The sequence below is a fragment of the Diorhabda carinulata genome, chromosome 12 (genome assembly GCF_026250575.1).
Source record: "Diorhabda carinulata isolate Delta chromosome 12, icDioCari1.1, whole genome shotgun sequence".
Taxonomy (NCBI): domain Eukaryota; kingdom Metazoa; phylum Arthropoda; class Insecta; order Coleoptera; family Chrysomelidae; genus Diorhabda; species Diorhabda carinulata.
This window is the reverse complement of record NC_079471.1, coordinates 11,491,375-11,517,360: the sequence shown is the minus strand read 5'-3', so window position 1 is coordinate 11,517,360 and position 25,986 is coordinate 11,491,375. Positions and strand designations below refer to the sequence as shown.

The following is a 25,986-nucleotide window of genomic DNA, read 5'->3' as shown; positions in this document are numbered from 1 at the left end:
CGCTTTATCGAAGATGCAATGAATGATTATGATCAACTTTTGCACGCTAAATGTACATAAGGTAAAAATGCAGAGTGGAAAATATTAACGGGACGAACACATAAGTAGAATGAGCGAGGAAAAAATAGTAAGGATAGCACGATTCAACTCACCATTGGGGAGAAGAAGTATGGGAAGGCCTTGAAAATGATGGAGTGATAATCTTACCACCAATTGAGGCAATAGGCATTCTGCGAGGAATGAACAGGCAATCTGCCTAACATGTAGCAGAAAGAAGAAGAAGACTGCGATCTATTCCACTCACTTTGCCATTTGCACTGAACTACCCGTATAATTGTTGTTTCGTTGTGATATGATGCTTCTTTGGAACATTTGTCGTTTCCTTGAATGCCTGTGTGTGATAAAACTCAAATGATTGATACGTTTGACTTGGATTGGTGGATAAGGTGCAATTGGGTTTTAATAAGGATACCTATAAGGTGTTTGGGGAAAAGTTGTTGAATGGTTTGTATTCAACTCATGGAGTCTGTAATTTTGGCTGTTCTATTTTATTGATTTCTTCTAGCGATGATTAGTGCCTATGATATGGCATAGAGTTCTCTAGTATGGACGCTGTTATGAGGAGATAGTTTAAACGTGTGTATTTCGTTCTCTACAACTACTGCAGCTTCTAGGCCATTAGGTTTTTTATAAGCGTCGGTGTACAGGAAATGGTATACTTTGAAGCTTTTTTCCGCAAGAGGACGGAACGATTGTGTTAATAGAGAACGGTTTGTTTCTTCTTTTTTAAAGGAGTTCATGTTGACGTTGATGGTGGGAATAGGGATTGTCCAAGGAAGGGGGATATTTATGTTAATTGGAAAGAAATCTGGTAATTCAAGTGCTAGGGTACTTGTGTATTGGCGAATTCTTCCATAGAACGGAATAGATGTTTGTTTTCGAATAGGTGTTTAAAGCGATCTGTGTTAATTTTTTTATTAACAGAGATATTTTTATTTGACAGGACTGATGTTGCATAGTTCATAATTAGTTGGATTCTTCGGAATCGGAGAGGTGATACTCCGGTGAGATAGTAAAGGCTTTCAATCAGTGTTGTTCGAAATGCACCCGTAGCGATTCTTAGTGCAGTACTTTGCAATGTGACAAGCTGTTTAATATATGTTTTCTCACTCGATGCATAGACGATGGAGCAGTAGTCGATTCTTGATCTTACGAGTGTCAATCCGCTGGCGTTAGATCAGTTGCTTAATTCGTCTAGTGCAGTTTGTATATATGTTTGAGTAGTAGTCAGGTTTTTACCTTCTGCAAACAGTATCAGATCATCAGCGTACAATCTTCCTTTGACTAACGGAGAGCATTTGTCGAGGATATCGGAGATCGCAATAAAAAAGAGGATAAAGCTTATTGTAGACCCTTGTGGAATTCCGTTCTTCTGTATTTTTTCAACAGAGTGGTTTTTATCTATTCTTCTTGGAAGTATCTAACTGAGAAAAAATTGTTAATAAAGTGTATAATGTTTCCTCTTATGATGTAATTTTGAGAATATGTTGGGTCTTCAGACCATGTCGTATGCCTTAGAGGTATCAATGAATATTGCTATGCATTCTCTTTTTTTGGCCAATCCTTCGCTTACTTCAGATTTGAGGTCTATCAGATTATCGGTTGTGCATCTGTTTTGGCGAAATGCACTTTGTTCTGGTATTAATAAATTATTCTGTTCTAGTACTCAGAGCGGTTAACGATTTATCATTTTTTCCATGATTTTGTATAGAACGTTGGTTGAAGATATTAATCAATATGAGCCTGGTTTGTTTCTCGTTTTGTCGGGTTTTAGAAGTGGAATTGTCACGGCTTCGCTCCAGTTTGAAGGGAAGACTTTCTTAATCCAAATTTAGTTGTATACTTCTAATAGGTAATCTTTGGTGGTGATTGAGAGTTTTTGTAGGAATATTACAGTTATTTGATGTGGACCAGGAGCTGTCTGTTTTTGTGATCTCAGAGTTCTGTTTTATTGAAAGGATAATTGATAGGATTTGTTTCAGTTTCAGTAAAATATATTAATATTTCTTTCTTGATATCTCTTGTTTTTTGTACAAATGCCTGGTCGTAGTTTGAATCACTAGAGTTATGTTCATATTGTGAGACTAATGTATCTGATTCCACTTGGTTTTTATGATAAGGATATTATTTATAGCTAAGAATGAAATTCTTGGTGGTTGTTGGATTCCTAACATCTTCCGGATATTTTCTTTCATGATTGTGACTGGCTGCGTGATTGGCAATACCTGATTTACCTGTCCGTCAATATTTCAAAGGAGCTATGAGCTCTTTAAACCGGAAATTAATGGATCTCTTAATAATTAATAATTTATAATAATAATAATAATTTATAATACAATTTAAAACCAGCTAAATATTCCTTCCAATCCTGTTGTATAATCTCAATCGTCATAGGTTCAATAAATATCTATGTGAAACCACTTTTTTTCAAAACCAAAATGAAAAACAAAAAAATTTGCTCTGATACCTTTCAATCCTCTTTATACAAGAGAATTGTAAGGAATATTTAGCATTGTAGGTTAGGTTATAAATCCAACAATACATTAAAACAATTGTTGGGCAATCCTAAGGATAAAACACCAAATTTGGAAAACAGTGATATACAGTGTGTCTACTTAAGTTGGAACCATATGGAAAACTTTTTATTAGCGATTTTATGAAAAAAAGTTATTTTTGATAAAAAGTTCTGCATGGTCCAAACGTTAAAATGCAACCATCACATATCAATTTTTTAAAGTTGTATACGAAGTTTGTCAAAAAAATTTGATTATTTGCAAGAGTAAAGTATCTTTATTTTTCACAATTCAGAAAAATGTTATAAAGTTAAATTGTTTTAAATCAAAACTTATATTCCAATATGCTATTACAGGCATTTATTATGAAAACTATTCTGGTGGATAAAATTCAATGCAATCTAGGATGCCCTGACATGAAGTATGTAACAGTGAATGTCAGAGCGAGTTGTTTATAACATTAAAAAAAAATGGCAAATTCAGTGAATCGTGAGGAAAAATAAAACTGGTGTTAATTGTTGGAGACATTTATAAAACACATAGAGAGGCCGCAAATATTTTTAATAATAGACATTCGTAAAGAACCATTAGGTATTCAACAGTTACAAAAATTTTAAATAAATTTAAAGTTAGTTGAAGTATTGAAAATAAATTTAAGAATAAATGCCGAAAACGGGTTGCGAATGAAGACACTGAATTGGAAGTGATGCTTTCTGTCTTAGAAGACCCAAAAATGTCATTAAGAAAAAGGACCTCTGCAATCCAAACTACTTCAGTAAATAAAGATACAATGGCAAATATTTTGAAAGGTAATAAATATCAAGCATACAAACCGCAATTTGTACACACGTTACTACCAAGGGAGTACGATATTCGTTTTGAATTCTGCGATTTGATCCAAGGAGAGATGAAGACCCGTTTTTTACAAGAACTAGAATATTTTCGGATGAAACAACATTTTCTTCAAACGTAACCGTCTCGTCACAAAATTGTCTGCTTATGGTCTAACAGTAATCCAAATTTTGTAATAAAAATGTGTACAGGGTCCTTCACTACGAGCTGAATCGATATGTATATGGGAAAGTACTGCAACCATTGGATTCTACGCTTTAAATTAAGGGGACTTCGTTATTAAATTCATATATCTCAAATTAACGGTTGTAGAAACTGGAAAAACTGAAATCTTCATGGTTTTTAATTATGACCTGCCGATGGTGAACAACGAATAACAAAAGTTAACGTATCAAACATTGAAATACTTTAGTCAATTAAATAATATTTAAAAACACTACACTAAGAGGAGAAAAATAAAACTAAAGTAAATGTTCGAAATGGTTGCCCCCAAGTTCCAAATCTTTATGGATTCTACCTAAATTGTTCGAAATGTATTCCGAACTCTTTCCCGACAGTCTTCTTTTGTAGTTAGCGGCGAGGCATACACGATATATATATATATATATATATATATATATATATATATATATATATATATATATATATATATATATATATATATATATATATATATTTTCGTCATAAAATGGACCATTTTGTACCAACGAGATTGAAAACGGATGGAACTTTTGTTTTTTAAGAATCCTGTGAATACTTATTTCTGATATTCCTAAATGTCTTGCCGAATCGGTTAATGAATTTTCAGGATACGCTCTGAAGTATCCCAAGACTGTAATTTCATTGGCTTCATTGTCTACAATAGGTTTCAATTTGCTGAAATAAACAGTGCAACTAACTGACCGTGGGATTTAGAATTATGAATGAGCCGCGTAAGTGTATCAGGGGTGGGTCTTGGTCTATCCGGATATCTCAAACGGAAAGTATCGCAGGCTCGTTTAATAACCATATCACATTCCTCGTAGATTGCCAGAGAATTGAAATAAACGTCAAGCTGTTTTCATTATTTGTTTGTTTGTTGATATGATAGCTTTTTGTTTTTTTTTGGTGGCTCCAGACAACCGACAATTAAAAACCATGAAGATTTCAGTTTTTTCAAGTTTCTACAAAAACCGTTAATTTGAGATATATGAATTAACTAACGAAGTCCCCTTAATTTAAAGTGTAGAATTCAAAGGTAAAGAGAAAAATGGTGGTTTTAGATAGCGAAATTTGGCACCATTTTCTGAACACCTTATATAATTTTTTGTTAAAGTTTTCACAGTTTTGAAAGCTGTAAGTGTTATTTGTCCAAATCCCAAAAATATTAGACCTAACTCACTTAAACTTAGAAATATAATTTTATTAGTGGAGGGCTGCATGTATCCAAAATTTATATAAAAATTTCGCGTAGATTCCAAAAATTTAATAAAAACTATAGCATTCTGTTTAAAATAACGGGTCCAATTTCGGTATAACCGGAAGTTTCAGAAAACTGAAATTATTTTAGCTGAAACACTAGTAGCAGTAGTATATCCATATCGATTCAGCTCGTCGTGAAAAACACTGTACAAAAATAAATTAGTTGGACCTTTATTTTCTTCGACATTCCTTAAATACCTCACAATACTTACAATTATTAAAAAATAAAGTAAGTGATTGGATTTTTTGCACGACGTATGACAATTTGGTTCCAACAAGACGGTGCTTCCATCCATAGTACATTAAACGTTAGAGTACTTCTTGAAAATGTGTTCAAACTATGAGAAATTGAATTAAAATTTATTTATGTTTGTTTCTATTTAATACATATTTTTTGTAAGGTTTTTTTTAATTTTTATAATAAATAATTATTATGCATTCATTTCGTATGTAAATTGGAAGATTGTTCAAAAACAGAAATAAATAAAAAGGTTATCATATTTTTAACAGGTAAGAGAGATAAATTGTATCCAGCCAGAATAATTAATACGGAATTATTAGTAAATAATCACAAACCCTGAAATTTCATAATAAATGGCTGTTATTGCATATTTGAATATAACTTTTAATTCAAAACAACTTTATAACATTTTTCAGAATTGTGAAAAATGAAGATACTTTACTCTAAAAAATTGATATCTGATGGTTGCATTTTAACTTTTGGACCATGTAGAACTTTTTATCAAGAATAACTTTTTTTCATAAACCCACTAACAAAAAAGTCTTCCATATGGTTCCAATTTTATTAGACCTGTATATGAAATTAGCTGTGGTGATTGTGACCGAAAGTATATTGGGCAGACTAAGAGATCCATTATTGTCCGGTTTAAAGAGCACATAGCTCATTTGAAATATGGACGGACCAGTTAATTGAAAAATGTATCCAATAATAAATTGGTGGATGCATTTGAAAGCATTCAAATTGCTAGATGTAAGAGTAGCTTAAATAGGGATAAATGGCCCACTCTATACTTTAGTACAATTGAATTAATTTTCGCGGGAAAAAGTTTATTGGTGGGAAAATTTAGTATAAAACAGGTAAGTCAAGTCATTAGATTTTAATTTACCTTCATTCTCTGAAGACGATAACTTGGTTATCGAAACGCGCCTCAGACAGTGTAGTTGCGAGTATTGATGTAGTGGTGGTGAAAACAGTGTATTCAGTATAAATATCGCCGAAGGTTTCAGAAATTCCAACTTATTAATATATCTTGCTTGACCTCTTTGTTTTTTATATTCTATTATTAAACTATTATTCTCAGAGTCATTAGATGAATATGAAATCTTTTAGGGAAAAAGATCGCTTCCAAATAAATATGGTATTACATCCCAGGTTAATGTAGGGGCTAAAGCTGGTTCACACAAAGTGGCTAAAGGTAAATTGATAGATAACATGACAAACTCCATAAATCTCAACATCTTAAACTACGGAAGACCAACAAGGCTCGACATACATACAGAAACAGATTTTAGTTTTTAAAAACTATCAAAACAAAACTAATTTCAAAACAGAAGAGACCTAAAATCAAGAACATTTAGATGTATTAATATATCGAAAGGTCTAAGAAATAAGAAATTGAAGAAATTTATATATAGTTATTAATGTTATTTACAGTTAGATTTGTTGTGGAAATATAGTGCTATATCTCCAGATGCTTTCCCATTTTATATACGTTTTTTATGGAAACAGGTATAGTTTTTTAAGTTGTAATAGTGCTGATTTTTAAAATTGTGACCATTTCGAGCATTTCGAATCTTTTGTTGAATCCTCTTAGATTCGACTGTAGAATTGATTCAGCCCTAGACACTATTCCTGAGAATATTCGATTGACGTTACGGAGTAATCTTCGATTTCTTGTGCGATGGATGATGAGCCCTAATTTACTTTTTTGTGTATCCGTTTTGTAATCTGTTACTTTCTTAGATTTTTTTATCATTTGTTCGTTTGGTTTAAGAAACGTATCTTTTTTGTGGTGTAGGTAAGGGTGAAGTGGTGATGTCAGATAGGGTGCGTTTTGAATTCATTGTGTCCGAGTTCGTATGAATTTCTCTTGATACTGTCAGTTTTTTTGCGTTTGGCGGGATGGTATAATGATTTTTTATGTTGTTTTCATCCATCTTCTTTGATTTTGATTATTATATTTTCGTACTTAAGCCGGTGCTGTTTACTGGAAGTTGATTTGTTATCAAGCGACCGGTTTTGTATCTCGAATAAAAACAAGTTTGATTTATATTATTCAAATGTAAAATTCGTTCTATGATGATTTAATATTTGCTTACCTTGAGGTGGGTATGTGAGGTCGATTTGCACAAGTATTTATAGTTTTTCACTGAAAACTATGTTTCCACTTATGAAAATGATTTGTAGAATAGAGCTGATTTTTACACTACTTTGTGGTATTTTACCAGGGCCACCACTCAGAATATTGAATCTATTTTTACTAAAATAATACACCAATCAATACATTGCCTAACATAGTATATGAAATACCTTGTTTGACAAAAAGTACAGTGGTGAGTCGAAAAGGTCACTCATCAATCGGGTAACTTACACACTAACAACTCACAAGAGCGATAGCAGATTACATCCTGATAGATGTTCATTAGCGACTCATGTCTATCACGAAGGACACAATATGAAATATGAATCTGCTAAAGTTTGGATAACTGAAAAAAACTACAAAAAACGTCTATTTTTAGAAACATATATTGCCCAAAATGATCAATGCTTCAATAAGAAAACTGATTTAAATAACCTCAGTATAATTTGTACATATATTTTAGATTTTACAAATTCTTAAAAAATTCAACGCCATAAAAAAACAACTAACCTCACCTAACATATATTGAACATCATCTACTACAACTTATCCTTATCTAACCTATAATCTAACCAATTAAAAGTCAATAAAAATTCCTGTAGTAACCAGAATCAATATTTCAATTAATCAATATTTCTATCATTGTCAATTTGAATATTGAATTTTGAAATACTACGAATTTAAAATTTTTTCAAGAATTTATATATCACAAAAAGTCAAAGTATTTTAAATGTTAGCGATAAAATTTCGTATCAGCAAATAACAGTTTTTGTGGGTGTTTAAAATTTAAATTTTTTGCATATTTCAATGTTTCTTTCATTCTATTGTTGTACCAACTTGTGGATAGCAGTAATTTAAGTCAATCAAGATGTGTTAAAGTCCAGACTAGTTAAACAAAAAATAAATTGTTAGACTAAGATTTGGAAGGCAACATTTAGATGGGAATTTAGATAATTGGTGCCAAGTTATATTTACTGATGAGAGAAGAATCAGTCCTAAGAGGTCCAGATGGACGTAATCAAATTCGAAGACGGCGAGGAGAAAGATTTGCGTAGTCTGTATCATTCCTAGAGAGCCGTTACAAAGAGGGTCTACCTTGTTTTGGAGAGGAATTTGTTTTATTGTCCGCACATAATTAGTATCTCTTCCTAGACCCGCCCTTAACGCAGCAATATACATAACTGACATTCTTGAAAATCACGTCGTTCCGTTTGGGCTATTTATTGGTGATGATTTTCGTTTAATACATGATAATGCTAGAACACACGTTGCTGAAGATGTTCTGAATTACCTAAACTAAGCAGGAATTCATACCCTGGACTGTCCACCAAGATGTCCAGATATGAATACTATCGAGCATGTCTGGGACATTTTAAAATGCCTCATTCGTCCTCGAAATCCATCTCAAAATTTAAATGAGCTTGAGCAAGCGGCATTAGAGGGAGTACATACCTCAAGAAGTGATGCAGCACCTAATTAAAAGCATGCCCAGGATAATGTTAGCAACAATTACTTCCAGAGGCGAAAATACACGCTACTAGCGTTTTAAAAAAAGAAACCTTGTTTAGAATGCAAATTTTCTTTGGTTTTATTGCAATGTTTTTATTTTAATTTTTTTTATTCATTAAAAATTACTCAAAATTACTTTTAAACAATATTAATATCAATTTAAATATATTGAACAAAAAAAACATTTATTCTTAATTTAATATTCATGATGGTGATCTATTGATTAAAATAAATACGCAAATTGTCAGTGTCTATATCATATTTTTATAAAGAAATCTATCTTTTGAAAATTATTTAAAAAATACGAGGATATATTGATATCTAGTTAGCCTAGACCAGTTACATGCATAAACAAAATATTGCGTTACCATAACAACGAACAATAACTTATTAGAAGTGTCAGTGTGAAGTTTGACGTCAAAAAAGTAAACCAATAAATTAAAAGAAAAAAGATGTCCACCGAAATTGGGAAAATCGAAAAATTGGAGTATCGAGCCAATCATCAAGAACCTGTATTTAAAAGGTTTAAGAGGTAAGCAGATTTACGAAGATACGCTTAATACCCGTGGTATTAAGATGATAACCGATCGTGAAGACCAGTTTCTATTTCAGTCCCCGAAAATATCGATGCAGTTCATGACATGATTTTATCAGACCGTCAAATTTGGCTAAAATGTATATCTGAATCACTGAATATTTCATACGAATGCATTCATCATATATTTCACGTCAATTTGGACATAAGAAAAATTGCTGTAAAATGGATACAATATAAGAAATTTTGATTTTCGCAATAATTTTTCATGTTTTCACAATTTCTCTTTGAAAATTGGCAATTTCACGTTTTTTGGCATGCGTAATAATAATTTGCACTCTAAATTAACAATGCTAATAGAGGGCGCTAGTTACACTTATTTGTGTTAATTAAATCAAAGTAAACTTTTTTTGGGCTAAACTTACAACTAAAATAATAGAAAAATATTAAAAAGCCTTAAATTCTACACAAAATTCTTCTTTGATTCGTGTAACTCAATCGGTTATCGAGTTATTTGCTTCTAAAAAGTTCAATAATTTTAATTTTTTCATAAAAAAATTTTATTATTCCTTAAATATGTAACAATAACAAATTTGTAAACAAAAATGAAAAACTTCAAAGCAAATGGTCAAAATGCTCACCATTTACTTCAATACACTTTATGATCCGCTTAATATCAAATAATCCTTATCTATTATTTTTAATTACATCCACGGATTCTTCTATTTTCCGTCGCAGTTGTGGAAGAGAAGTAATTTTTTCTTTGTAAACTAATGCCTTCATTTGCGACCAAATTGAAAAATCCAAAGGATTTAAATCAGGGCCTCTTGGTGGCCAAGCAAACTCACTTCCACGGCCAATCCATCGATGCGGAAACTGTTCGTTTAAGTATTGACGAACTTGTAAAGAAAAATGTGGTGGTGCTCCGTCGTGCGAAAACCACATATTTTGTCTTAAAATGAGAGGTATATCCTCTAGTAATTCGTGTAAATGTTCTTGAAGAAAATCTAAATAAAGAGGTCCATTTAAATGGGTTGGCAGTTCAAAAGGACCTATTAAATACCCACATATTACACCACATCAAATGTTAACCTTAAACTTGTGTTTCCCTCATAGCATGTGGATTTTCAGAATCCCACAAATGATCATTTTTATAATTAAATATTCGTCGTTTGGTAAATGTTGCCTCATCAGTAAAAAGAATTGTATCCAGAAAATCTGGGTTAACATTTTGTTTATCTTGCAAAAAATGGGCAAATTGTAGACGCTTAGGTAAATCTTGAGGTAATAAATTCTGAAAAGGAGTGTAATGATATGGATGCGATTTTTCTCTCAGTATTCTAAAAATAGATGACTGGCATATACCTGTTTGCAGAATTAATCGGCGAATACTGATATCTGGATTCTACATAACACAAATTAAAATTTCATCTGCATCGGCAGTGATTTTTTTTGTAGCACCGTGCTCAGTTTTAGAGCGTAAAGACCGTTTCATCTAAGCGGTTGTAAAGATTTCGATACAGTTTGTAATTGGGTTGCCTTCGATTTGGGTATAATTCTGAATATCTTCGAGCCGCAGCTGGACCACTATAATTTGACTGTGCGAAAACACAAATCATATCGCGCATCTCATTATTGGAAAAATCGTTATGCCTAGGCATTATTTGATAATTAACTATTACACTTGTTAATTACTAAATTGTTAATTAATGGTATATTAATTTATTACTTATTCTTATTATTATCCAATTTTTGCTTCTACAAAAACTGTCTAATAGCGACACAAGCCTACTTGAAAAGAAAACGAAAAATTAAACCACGGCTTAATTCACGAATGTGATTTTGATATTAAGAGATCTTTACGAAAGCGGATCATAAAGTGTATTGAAGTAAATGGTGAGCATTTTGACCATTTGCTTTGAAGTTTTTCATTTTTGTTTACAAATTTGTTGTTACATATTTAAGGAATAATAAAATTTTTTTATGAAAAAATTAAAATTATTGAACTTTTTAGAAGCAAATAACTCGATAACCGATTGAGTTACACGAATCAAAGAAGAATTTTGTGTAGAATTTTAGGCTTCTTAATATTTTTTTATTATTTTAGTTGTAAGTTTAGCCCAAAAAAAGTTTACTTTGATTTAATTAACACAAACAAGTGTAACTAGCGCCATCTATTACCAATGTTAAATTAGAGTGCAAATTATTATTCCTCATGCCAAATAACGTGTAATTGCCAATTTTCAAAGAGAAATTGTGAAAACATAAAAAATTATTGCGAAAATCAAAATTTAAATTTAAACTTTGAAACTCTCAGAAACTAGCAATATTTGCATGAGGCATGTTGAGCAGAATCATTATATTTTGATGTCTAGAATCTACAGTTCAGAGATTGGACATTCACACTCTTCTGCTTTAAAAGTAGTTTTTTTTGATAATTTTTAAAAGAAAGATTCCGTTTCAAGAATTTTTGAATCTTTATTAATTGAATTTATGTTTTTTTGATATTTCATATATATATATATATATATATATATATATATATATATATATATATATATATATATATATGGGCGGTTCTACTATTACTAGTATTATATAATGAGCGGTTTTTTATTGGGAACGTGGCAAGGAAACACCAAAGTGGACTACTAACTTCAATATATTTCCGAGCTTCCGAATACTTATGTATTATACATTATATCTCAGTGGGATGATAGAATCGGCTAATCCAATTTTTTTAGAAGTTCCGAACATTGTTTCGTAATGGCTGCAGCCGATCCCTAAATGATAGGCTCTATTTTTTTGTTTTGTATGAATTTAAGACCTATCCAGTGTTTATCTTCTCTTTCAGACAGCCAAGTTGTAACCAAATCCCTGACATCTTGGTTTGCTCGAGCCTTGACTTTGTGAATGACGTGGGTTTCCGTGTACGATTTTTAATCTTTGCCATTCTTTAGTGAGGCTGTCTATCAATGTATTTTTAAATTCTGCACCATTATCACATTGCAAAATTTATGGTGCGCCAATAATACAAAAAATGTCCAAAATTTGCCTTACTACTTCTGCTGTTTTTTGTTTTAGTGGTCCTAAAATAAAATTGTTAGGTGGTCTTGGTAATTAAGTATAAACTTTTTCAGATTGCATATCAATCAGCTCAACTTGACATCTAAAATTCATTACATTGGAAATAATAGATTTAACTACTAAACCTTTCTTTGGGGTCTTTTTATTTAGTTGACATAACATTAAATAAATTTCTTGTCTTGTTATGTTACAATACTTTTTCATATATAAGAGAACAATTAAAAAAGAATGCCCAATTGACGTAGACATGATATGAATCAAATTTAAAAGAAAAACAAACATTTAGAAATAGGCATTGCGTATTTTTGTTTATTTTACTTAAATTCGGTGATTTATATATTTGATTATTTAAAAACTTGAAATCTTAGTAAAATTATCGATGTTCCTTTTTTAATTTGTATGTGAGTTGAAAAAAATTCATTTTCTATTTGGATACTGCAATTTCTTGATATTCTAATAATTGATGGATGTTTTATTTCTAAATAAAGATATGAAGTACATTTGGATAAAATTTTAGTGTTGAAATTTGGAATTAATAAAACTTCACTACAATTTGTCACTTGTTCTATTATAGTTTCACATCACTAATAAAACAGTCGTAGGAGAGCGGCCATTTAATAGTTTTATAGTACAATTCTATTTCCATTTATTTTATTAATCATTCTTACTTTTTTTCACGCTTTTTGACCGATTCAGAAATTACATTCTTTATGAACGCAAATAAATTAAAAGTGAATATTATAACGGACGTAGAAAATAAAAGTTATAAGAAAGCACTGCTGTTTTTAAATCGATATACGGAACTTATCGTTAACAATACAATCATACTGCTGCGTCCTCAAAAAAACCAAGAGATAACCATGATCTTATTGAATATACTCGATCACCAATGCATTTCGTAGATGTAGATATGTAGATAATTAATATTTTCAATTTATACATCATTCATTTTAAAACAATGTTGCTTCCTTATATAGAGTTTTGTCAGCTCCATATAATGACTATACTTTACATTGTTTCATCCATAAGATGTTGTCAAACTTTTAGAATGCAATAATATAATACAATTAAATATCACATATCTCTGAAATGAAAAATATGGGAAATGCAATATAAAATACGCAATACTATAATAATTAACTACTTAAAATACTAGTAGACACATTTTCCGACTCAAAAAATGAAATGCATGTGGGAATAGCAGAGTTGATCAGGTATGCCTCTATAATAGCACCGCAATGGAAAGAGATAAACTTACTGGTGAAACATCGCAATCCAACAACAACCATGAATCGTGCGCGGATAGTTGTCTCTCAAAGTTTCATTAATATTGTAATATTCAGTATATAAAGTAAAAAATGTGAGCAAATAATAATAGCAGTGTTATTTTTTCAGAAGGGTATCAACCTATAGGGATGTCCACTGAAAAAATACATCGATGTTTTTTCCGATGTTTGCGACGCATCGAATTATTGGTTAAATAAAAAATAAAATGGAAATAAGTTTATTTTCTAATAAATTTCTATACAAGATAAAAAAGTTAAACAAGATAAAAAATAATTTATACATCCCAATATTTTTTTTTTCTAAAAATAGGGTTGTACTTAATCGTTTACCCTTCTATTTCTTTTCTGATTTAGACTTTGTGCGGCTTTCGGAAACAATCCGTTCAAACGGTACTGAAGTGGAAACTATTGTCAAATATTCGTATACAATAATATATAATTTTGAGAATTCTATTTTCCAATCATTCCATATTTCTAATGGGTTTTCGCCTAACCTACCAACTGGAGTTTTTTAAATAAACTGATATTCATCTGAAAAGTTTGTCTGATTCATTATTCTTCCAGTTTTTATGGACCAATTTGTGGTGGTCAGTCCAGAGACCAAAGCTGGTCTGTCTGAGCTATCTGAAGAACTGATTCCATTGAATCTTCTTCTAGTTGCGTGATATTATTAAACAACTCTTTTATTCTTTATAGTGCATTAGAACATGCAATTGCGTCAGTGAAATGAAGTTTTTTAAATTGTGGATTTAAGAGTGTTGCGATAGCTAATGGCATAACAAGTTCAATAGCTCCCTGTCTCTTATTTATTTCTCATAAAATAATACTCTGAACTTCTTTGGCAATAGGCTCCTTAATAGAAAGTGCTTTGATTACTTAAGTAATGCAGTGCACAATGGGTATAACTTTACTGCTGGTAGTATATTTTTCCGCTGAAATTTTCTTCGTGGCAGCTTCTAAAGGCCAAAGCACGGGAATCTGTTGGATAACAATGTCATTTATAGGGTTCCGAACTCCAAAAATCTATCTATCATATAAAAAGTCTGACCCAAATATCAGTTTTTATTGTTATGTATTGGACTTATAACAACTTGTCTTTGTAAATTTTTGACAAATACGTCGTACTTCATTAAGTCTTTCATCTAGTCTACTTGGTAGTTTATATTGAGGGGCAGGTAGTTTAAATAAATGGTTAAATCCTTCATTTTCAACTATATTAAATGGTTGGTTGTCTTTGCATAAATAATATCGCATTATTAAATCTTCTTGCTTTGTTTCCTGTTGCTGTAAAGGCATAGATATCTTGACAACTATCTGTTATTTTTTTGACGATTTATTGGGATCTCTGCTTTGTGATCACTTCTTTCACCAAATGTTCTCGCATCAGTATTCTCGAATTGGTCGCTTTTGCTTAAAACATAGATCACACTTGCAACAGGGTCACTTTCTTCAAATGTTCCTCGGGAAGTAGAAGGTTGTTTCGATACGAAGAAAGTAACATTTTTGGTTTGTGATATTTGTTTTTTTTTTGTTGAGGATAAGACACAAGATTTTAATCATTCATTTTCTTCGATTTTTTGTGACATTTGCAAATAAACAGATTTATGAACATTTCTGATATGTCCCATTAAATTGGTTGTGTTTCCTGCCGATTTAATATTTTTCTGACAAAGTTTGCATTTGTCAGTTTAGTCATCAATTTTTTAAAAGAAATCCCAGACTATACTTTTTTTAGTAGGAGCCATATTTAAATCTAAAAGTAAAAAAATTTTGTATGTTAAAGCAATTACTACCTAAAATCTTAAATTTGTAAATAAAGAAACTAAAGCCTAGCATCATCGCAGAATGTAATTATCAACGAAGGGAAAATGCGAACCATTACATATAGGAAAAGTTCTTTAGTATCTATTTAATTTAAAAAATGTATGTGCGAGGTTATATTGAAAAATTCTTAGCCTACTATAGAACCAAACAAAATTTCAATGTCAAAATATTTTATTACTCAACATATTTTCCTCTTAATGGGATATTTATTACAGCGAACTTGCAACGACTATAGACCTTTAAAAAAAATGTTTCTTCTTGCTCTGCAAACCAGATCTCCACAGCTTTTATTACCTTCTCGTTGGAAGAAAATTTACATTTTAAACTTTTTTTCAATTAAGGAAAGAGCTGATAGTCGGACGAAGCCAAATCTGGTAAATAAGGGGGGTGTTCTAGTAATTCAAACCCTAATTCACCAATTTTTTGCATGGCAACATGAGATTTGTGTGCAGGGACGTTGTCCTGCAAAAATAAAACACCTTTGGATAGCTTTCCACGTCTTCTCTATTTTTTTCCGTAGAGTGGTCAGTAATGTCGAATAGTAATCTCCAATTATTCTTCTACCCTTATCAAAAAAATCAATCTTCATTACTCCATGGCAATTCCAAAACTTTTCCAGCAGATTTTTGGACACGAAACTTCTTACATCTTGGAGAACCAGAGTATCGCCATCCTATCGATTGTTGCTTTGTTCCTGGATCGTAGAAATGTACCCATCCATAGTAACAATTCGGCTTAAGAAGTCTACATCGTTTACGAATCTAGCACAGATCGAGCGCGATGCTTCTACCATTGCATGCTTTTGGTCAACATTCAAACATTTGGGGATCTATTTGCAGAAATTTTTCTTATGTCGAAATTGACGTGAAATATATGATAAATGCATTCGTATGAAATATTCAGTGCTTCAGATAATATCCGTTTTAATTTAATTCGACGGTCTGATAAAATCATGTCATGAACTGCATCGATATTTTCGGGGATTTACCCAGAAACTGGCCTTCCCGATCGGTCATCATCTTCAATGGAAAATTTACCTCTTCTGAAGCTTGCAGTTCAATTTTTCACGATCGCATACGAAGGACATTGATCACCAAGGTTATTAAGCATATCTTTGTAAATCTGCTTACTTCTTAACCCTTTTAACTACAGGTACTTGATGATGACTCGATACTCCAATTTTTCGATTTTCACAATTTCGTTGGACATCTTTTTTTTTAATTTATTGCGTAACTCTGGTTTACTTTTTTGACATCAAACTTTACACTGACACTTTTAATAAGTTATTATTCGTTGCTATGCTAACGCAATATTTTGTTCATGCATGGAACTGGTCTAGGCTAACTAGATATCAATATATCCTCGTATATACAAACTTACCTTTCAATAAAATGCATGATGTTTAAATCTGATGTACTCTATCGTAGACACGTAACTTATATATTATAAAATAAAATGTCCTTACTTCGCAAGAACAATTTAACCACAAAGAACAAAGAGCGAAGCGAAATGGCTGGTTTTACTGTTACCTTACATGAAGCGCATATTTTTACAGTGTTGTCACTTAATTCACTTCTCAATTTTATGTGTAGATATTATTATAGATTTATTATACGCGCAATACTTTGTTTTCACATCCATATTTCACGCATATTTTCATTTTGTGTGAAAACTTGCTATTATGGCTTGCTATATTATTATTAGGCAATTGATATATCGACAAAATTACATCGATGTATCGAATATATTTCTAAGTATTCGATACACGGCATAATACCGATGCATCGAACAGAAATAACGATGTTCATTACATCGATGTATATCGGACATCCCTAGCAATCTATGAATATCTTGGAAGCATATTACAAATAAAAGGTGAACAATACTAGTATATAAAGGTTTTAAAACAGAGATCGAGATAAAAATATGTTGCGTTGTAATTACAGTGTCGATTCACATTAGCAAAACCAAAACTTACTGAGGAATGAACATGAGCCCCATAATAAATGCAATGGAAACGTAACAATTGAGAAAAATACCTGGGAAAATTGAAGGGGACATACTAAGGAATGAAGACATAAGAAATCTTATTAACCAGGACACAATACTGACAAAAAAACAATTAAACCGATATGGTCGTCAATTGAGAATGGATCGAATAGCAACAACAAGCATGGAAAGAGTAAAATTATGAAAACGACAAAGAGAAAAACCAGGAGGAATAGATTGACCAGATCGAAGATATAGATAATGATAAAGGGAAAACATTGAAAGAGATTGAGATAATAGATAGGAACAACAAAAAGTGAAAGAAATGCATGCAGTAAGAAATTTGTATAATTAAATTACAAAGCTGAATTTATGCCAGTTTTATTGTATTGTTATTGGTTCTAAATAATTGCGCTAAATGTTTTAGCACACTGAGTGCAGTATGTCATGAGCTTAGAACAGTATTAAACACTTGAATTCAATAATTGAATAACATTTGAACAGTGGCTCTAATAATTTTTGTTTTCAAGATATTCTAGTAGTAGTGTGGATAGGGAAGAGATAAAACTATTTCAAACCTGCAAGGCTAGATCACCCGGTCTGAGATTGTGTGACATTCCGTGGTACACATCCATAACAGTAATATTATTGCGTCCACTTAATCTAACCAAATATAAACTCCAATAAAGAAATAGAATTGTAGAAACCTTGGTTAACTGTTCTTGTTAATATTTTATACAAAAGTTGGCGGAAATCCGCAAAAACATGGATTTACATATATATATATATATATATATATATATATATATATATATATATATATATGTATATATATATTAGATAACATATGAATTTTTTTTAATGTATGGTACTGTATTTACTATTTTTAATCGCAATGTTTTATTTGTTCTCAAAGCATGAAAATTGTAAGTTAGTAAGAATTATACATATACAATGATACTCTTTCATTCTTAGGTTCAAATTACTATGTCCGTATTCTCTCTACAATCGACCGCGAATTACTAAAACCTTCTGCTAGTGTGGCACTACATAAACATAGTAATGCGCTGGTAGATGTTCTACCTCCGGAAGCAGATTCTTCCATAAGCATGCTCCAAGCAGATGAAAAACCAGATGTCCAATATAGTGACATCGGAGGCATGGATATGCAGAAACAGGAAATAAGAGAAGCTGTGGAATTGCCTTTGACTCATTTTGAATTATATAAACAGATAGGTATTGACCCGCCTAGAGGTGTTCTTATGTATGGACCACCTGGTTGTGGAAAAACGATGTTAGCAAAGGCTGTAGCTCATCATACTACAGGTAAGTTAAACTAAATATGACAGTTTAAAAAAATATACCTTATCTTGAATTTTGCAAAATAGAAATCCTATTTGGTATCTCGTCTCGATGCGCCGCATCAAAGACGTTCATTATAATTGACAACAAATTACTTAGAAATAAACATCCTATTACAAAATTCTAAAAGATAAATTATCGAATTCAACTCCCAAAGCACATTTTCTGAGACGCAAAATAGATGGTTAACAAAATCGATATTAATTTTACTCCCTCATCTAAAAAATACAACTCCCCATTCACTTCATACGGATTCCATCACGCCCTCTGTAAATGAAGAAATTCTCTTCCCTGTACAGACAGAATTCAAATCCCAATGATCCAACATACACCATTGCCCAAACATAGAACCTTTTTATTAAGAATCTACAACCATGAATTACGGCTTCATACAGCTCATTTGATTTCCTTGAACCAGCCTTTTCATAAACTCCAGAAAAATCGCCTATGTTCTCAAGAACTGTAATATAAAAACACAATCTTAAACTCGCTTTTAGTTTAGTAACATATATTTTTATTGTAATAGTGTTAAAATTTTCTATTAATTGTAATAAATGTTTTTAAAAAGCTACTTCGAGCTATTAAATTTATTATTCACGTACCATCTCCTGCAACTCTCCAGAATGGTACTACACGTTTTATTATGACAATCTATTCGATTTCAAAATACATCCCTTAGTCTAATTTAAAAGCGATGTACTCAAACTATCTAACAATTCACCATTTCTTCCAAACCTCTGAAGCCTCTGTATGATAAGATCAAATATACGCCAACAGATTATATAAATGAACACTACTTACCAAATATTAATTCTCTTCCACTAAAAAATCTTCCATTATCCATTTTCACAGAAAAGGAAATTGTCCAAATACATCTCAATCAAGAATGATTTTGGACTCTGATCAAAGAACGATACTAGGATTATACTTTGTCTTCAGTTTAAATTGAAAATTACATACATGGTATGGCTAAATTTATGAGGTTGATTGCCTTTATATAATTATTATGGATTTTTCCTATAACAAAATTTCCTCAGCTCACATAATACGGATGAAACGATCGCTCAAACCTCCTTTTTAATAACTCAAATCATGGTCTCCTTAACATCGCACCAACAAACGTAGTCCCCTAGGGGTACTTTTCATATCCACTAGCTTTGCACTTCTCTCATTTGATAAATCTTCTTTGCCTAACTTGTTCTTGAGATTCCATTTTCCTGAACTCATCAATTTGATATATGACTTACACTTGAATACAGATATCCTCACTCATCATTTCAGAATTCAAACGCATTACAACACATACAAAAATTTACCTTTGATCATTATATTTCTATCCAAAGACAAGACAAATTATATCTCCAAACTAATAAACCTAGAAATTAGTTTCAGTTGGGTCCCTGGTGAAAAAGAAATTTCATGTAACGATAGAGCTACTAGCGAAACAAGCAATTACAGATGGCCCTTACTCCTTCAAAACTCAAAAGAATTGAATTCCTTTCTGTTACCCATTAATAAAATCATAATAAATAAATACTTGGCATCAAATGATTGTAGAATTGTTTTGAGGTACAAAATAACTTATTCGACCCCTATAGTTCATCTGAACTATCACGAAAAGACAAAGTTAAATGAGAAAGAATTGCAATCAGTCCTTTCAACTCCCTTAGATCTCATCAGAAATGATCTACTTTCAAACTACCCATTTTGTATTTCCATAATATCCATAAAACACATAATCACAGATTGTACACAGCTTCAAAATGAAATTCAATTTCCATCAATAATGCCATGTACCCCAACATTTATTTCAACGGAAAAACTCATCAATAAGGAAATAGTTCAAATTGATCTTTTAAAGAAATTTTTTGCCATCTATATTTTTAGCTGCTTTCATCCGTGTAGTTGGTTCTGAATTCGTCCAAAAATACTTGGGAGAAGGTCCACGTATGGTACGAGACGTGTTTCGTTTAGCCAAAGAAAACTCTCCAGCAATAATTTTCATTGATGAAATCGATGCAATTGCGACTAAACGTTTTGATGCCCAAACAGGCGCCGATCGTGAAGTTCAGAGGATTTTGCTCGAGTTACTCAATCAAATGGATGGTTTCGATCAAACAACAAATGTAAAGGTACGAAATTTTTCCAAATTTATTTAATTAAAATTAGCTTCCTTGCATCCTCAAAGTTTATTTAGAAGTAGAAGATCACGTATTTTACATAAAACAAATATGGAGAAAGCATGTGAAAAGAGGAAAAGAGTTTTTTTAGAGGGACGAAAAAGATAGAAGGCATTGAAAGTAAGAGGTGCCAAAAGTAAAACGCTCACAATGTATAAACGTATCAAAATAGTTTAAATGTCATAATAATGACTAACCATATGGAATTAACAACAGAATGTTATAACAAGGAGGAAGCTTAGTTCGACAATGCTTAAGAGTAAAACTTTAAGAGACAGGGATGTAAGAAGCTGAAATAAATCAAAGAATGATATTATCCTGATAAAAACCATATTCATAACAATCTTGACATTTTTTGTAAACAAAAAATAACAATTCAGTTACAATATACTTTGGATGGACGAACTACAGACAAGAGAAATTGCATCACATGTATAAGTTGCAATTGCAGTTGCAGAATGTTCAGCTGTTGTTTATAATTAAGAGATATTGCGACTGTAATGATATCAGATAAATTTTGACAATTTTTAATGGGTGTAGTTTTGCGTGCGTGTTTTGATTATACTTGACATTAGACAAGTCTCTTTGCCATGGCTTCCACTAACAGAAATTCTATAAATAAAAGTAAACAAATTCCTAACCTCAAATTTTATTTAATATTTTGTAACTGATGAAAATGAACATGACAAAAAAAGAGTACACAAGAAAAAAGTGGTCAGTGGATCACTTACAATAATTATATCTGCTGCTGACATATTTTTGTAGCCCGATGGACAGCTTGGTTGTTAAGCCAAAAGTAATTATATTTCTCCCTAGAATTGTAATGCTATTTTTATTAAATTTTTTTATCACCTAGTTTTCGACAATACAACTTTTTGTTTGGTATCAAATTATGGGAACATATAAAAATAAAGATATATGAGAACAAATAATACCTTTACATGTTACTCCATATTGTTCATTAAATTTGTAGCAATAGTAATGTTAATATGTTTTATTCAATAGGTTATAATGGCAACTAACCGAGCTGATACTTTAGATCCTGCTCTGTTGAGACCAGGTCGTCTGGATAGGAAAATAGAATTCCCATTGCCAGATAGACGACAGAAGAGATTGATTTTCAGCACTATAACATCAAAAATGAATTTGTCCGAAGAGGTAACTAATATTTTTCCAGTTTGGACTTTGTATAATTAATTAGAAATTTTGAAAATGCAAGTTTGTGCTCTGTTATATATTTTAGTGATGTAAAGAATCCAAGTAGTTATCCAAGAATTGGAGTTTTACAGCTGAAATTTGGCTTAGGATTATAATATTTTCTTGAAAATGCATTCAGCTATGGTTCTATCTATTTCAGCTACTTTTTCAAAGAATAAAACACTATTTTCAGATAAAAAATTCTCATTTATAAATACTTCCATTTTCCAGTTTTGTTTACAAAAATATGACGATAGATTTAAGAGACAGAATTTTAAAGAAAATCGTTCATCTCCACTTTACCCTCAAAACTGTTTATTACAAAAATTACTTTTAGAAATTCATTTAAAATGTAGTAGTTCAAAATAAGGTAATCTGGAGTTTTCTTATTCCATTGTACAGAATAAAATTATCAATTACAATTGGTCATTCTATAGAGATTAAATTCTCAATTTTTTTTAATTGGTGTCAATGAGAGAAATACAATTTTACCTTTTAGCCTTTGATGTAAATCATACGAGAAATAATATTGAATGTGTACTTTCATTTTTAGGTAGATTTAGAAGACTACGTAGCTCGACCAGACAGAATATCTGGTGCAGATATTAATGCCATCTGCCAGGAAGCTGGTATGCACGCTGTTAGGGAAAATCGTTATATTGTTTTGCCAAAAGATTTTGAGAAGGGTTATAAGAACAACATTAAGAAGGATGAAAGTGAACATGAATTTTACAAATAGATTATTTATGTTTTTTATGAATTCTCAATCTAATAAAACTTAATTAAATATTTTACATATCAAATCTGTTTTTTCACATGCTTTTAAGAAAATGAACCCAATTATTCAATTTTTGGTTTTAGAATATACAGTGAGGCTTAATTAGATTGGATACCTACCTTAACGGTTTAAATTTTTTGCCCACCCCATAATCCATTCACCAAAAATAATATTGTTTGTCATTTGTTCACTTTATATAAGTACATGTTGATTTGTCTTCTAATCATTAACTGTGAATTATTTTCTCAGTGTTTATGATCACAATTTAGTCCCATTTAGACCTCTCAGACGCATGTTAATTATAATATTTCTACCAAACATCTTTTTATGAAGTTTGTATTCTATTTGTTTTCGTTCTGACAAATTCAGACCTGTAAGTCTTAAAATGGGTAAAAACAAGGAACTATCCATCGAATTTCCTGTATTAATCGCAATAATTGACTGTGTCAATATTTTTTGTTTATTTTTGAACCAAAGTTCACAATGAATGCTTGAAACTTGTTCCTTGCAAACGTTTAACGAGGTGGAAGCAGAAATAATGACTACTTGGATATATTTGGATGTTTGCTATGGCCGAAAGCACTTGGCTTTCATTTAAATTAAGTATGCTTGTGTTTGGGAGACGTTGTGAATACTTTCCCCTTCTTTAGAAGAAAAAGTTGGATGTTTATAGACTCTAGGGATGTCATAAGTACATTCTAATTGATTTCATCTTCTCGCTCCTCATCGTCACTTCTGTTGGAAAAATTCAATCAGCTGATAAGATTAACATTAAAGTCCCCAGTGATAAAAATATCTGTTTGTGAATTGTTTGATTGCAGGTAATCGATTTCATCGTTTGGGAATAACGAAAACGGCAATACCAAAGATCAAAATCTGCTTTTGCTGGAGCCAAAATATGACATGTCTTCGACTGCAGATGTTGGTGTACAGAGTTTATATTCTTGTTGGCACCTCATATATTGCATAAAATCTACCTTAGGGATATTTACCTGATAAACTCTCCAGATCATCCTCTACCCGTAGATCCGATCGGGAGGCTATTTTGTTAGCCATATTGCCAATAAAACTGCGAGCGTCCAAAAGGCTACCAATAGGTTAAAAGTCAATAGTTAGGGTTTTTATGTCCAGGCTGTTGTCGTTGTAAAGCATATTTTTCCTTATTTTTATTTTAATCATTATTCTGATTTTTAAAGCTTCTCTTTTATACTAGTTAGTTTGTGCGTGTGCACACGCGTACGTGTGTACTTGCGGCTATATGTGCGCGAATATGTACATCTTAGTGTTTATCAGTACCCTTCTGTATATGTGAGTATTTTATAAAAATAAAGCTTTATGTTCTAAGTGTACCTATTATCAGATATTTAATAATCAAAACTGTACATGAAAAAATGAAACTTGTAAATAATTTCATGATAAAAATTTAAAAAATCAATCCTCATAAGATACTTCACTCAATGACTTTTCACAAGTACGACGTTACCGTTATCTTCAGAATTAGCGCTATCATACTGTTCAGATACGGTAATTAAAGAAAAAAATTGTGTAAATAATAATCCTCACATTAGATATATTTTTTTTTAAATTATAAATACAATACCTTCTGTTGAAGACAGATCAACCGGTCGACTTTATGGTCCATCAAATCAATAATAATAATTATTATCAATAAATATACATCCATAATCCTCTGGCGATTTAGTAAATTATAAATACAATACCTTCTGTTGAAGACAGTTGATCAACCGATCGACTTTATGGTCCATCAAACCAATAATAATAATTATTATCACTAAATATCCATCCATAATCCTCTGGCGATTTAGCACTTGGATTCCTCATATGTGATTGTATCAATGCTGCTAATATATTGTGCTCGCCTCACTTGTTGCAACAGTTCTTGTTTTGTTGGTGGTAAGTTTGGGGGATTTTTTCAATATTTCTTCATTTTTCGTCCTTAAAACAATAATTTTTATCACATAGGTTTAACGTCTATAAACATAATTTTTCGTTTTTAAAGAATACTGTAATTCATATTAATTTTCAAGTACCTACACAAATTATAAATATACATTTATCTTAGAACTATTTTTTTTATAGACAATAACTAATGTTACAATTGGTTTTCCAAAAAAATTATTTTTGTGACTTTGACTATCCTAGCTCAATACGTTTTGTTTCATGCAAATCTCTTGTTTTTATTAGATTTTAAATAAATCGCTTCCATATTTATTGTATGTCAATAGTTACATGGTGTTGTTGATTTTCAACAGAAAAAATTAAAAAATAAGTCGTTATTAATCAAAAAAGATTAACATGATCTTGACAACTTAGTGTAGGTTTGAAAAAAATTAGCAACAAATTTGTATGCCACTGCATTTTTTATAAAAAATGTATTTTTTGCAAGCCTGAAAACAAAATTAATTTGCTATTAATAAATTTAGTCACCTGTTAGAGGTGGAGGTCCCTCGGAAAGTACCACTCACGTTGTAGGTCACAAGTTTTTCTTAATTTCCTACCGTATTTGATCGAAATATTGATTTTTATAAGATATAATTGGTTAATTGGCGACACTCATCAAATCGTCGTGTTTCGCTCCTAATAATCAATGATAAAATTTGGATGTTTCGTCAAAACGAAGCTGTATATTAACGTATAGTCTGTAACCTATAGATTATTCACTGAAATCCCTTATATATGAGCCCTTGGACTAAATATTAACGAAACGAGAATTAATTACGCCGAGACGAGTTTTCGTGGTAGAATTAAACTCAATTCACTTTCGCTTTAAAAAAATTATTTAGTAAACTGAGAATTAAATGATAAAATCACAATTGGTTACACTAATCTGACTGGCTTACTAGAAGAATATCAAATTAAATGAACAAAGTATTAGTTTTACTGGCTTCTTCATATATTAGATTTTATCTTATACAATAATAATTATAAAATTAGATAAATATATTTATGGT

At 31.1% G+C, this 25,986-nt stretch overlaps 1 protein-coding gene across 1 annotated transcript in view; it reads left to right on the top strand.

Moving 5' to 3' along the window:
- The window catches only part of LOC130899998 (26S proteasome regulatory subunit 6B), a 28,240-nt gene extending 5,201 nt beyond the window's left edge, over window positions 1-23,039 (top strand). The window contains exons 3-6 of the mRNA XM_057810279.1: window positions 18,473-18,823; window positions 20,747-20,991; window positions 22,045-22,197; window positions 22,790-23,039. Of these exons, the coding sequence (XP_057666262.1) occupies window positions 18,473-18,823; window positions 20,747-20,991; window positions 22,045-22,197; window positions 22,790-22,975 (935 nt within the window). The 3' untranslated portion in view covers window positions 22,976-23,039. The remainder of the gene's footprint in view (window positions 1-18,472; window positions 18,824-20,746; window positions 20,992-22,044; window positions 22,198-22,789) is intronic.
- Window positions 23,040-25,986: the final 2,947 nt, after the last annotated feature.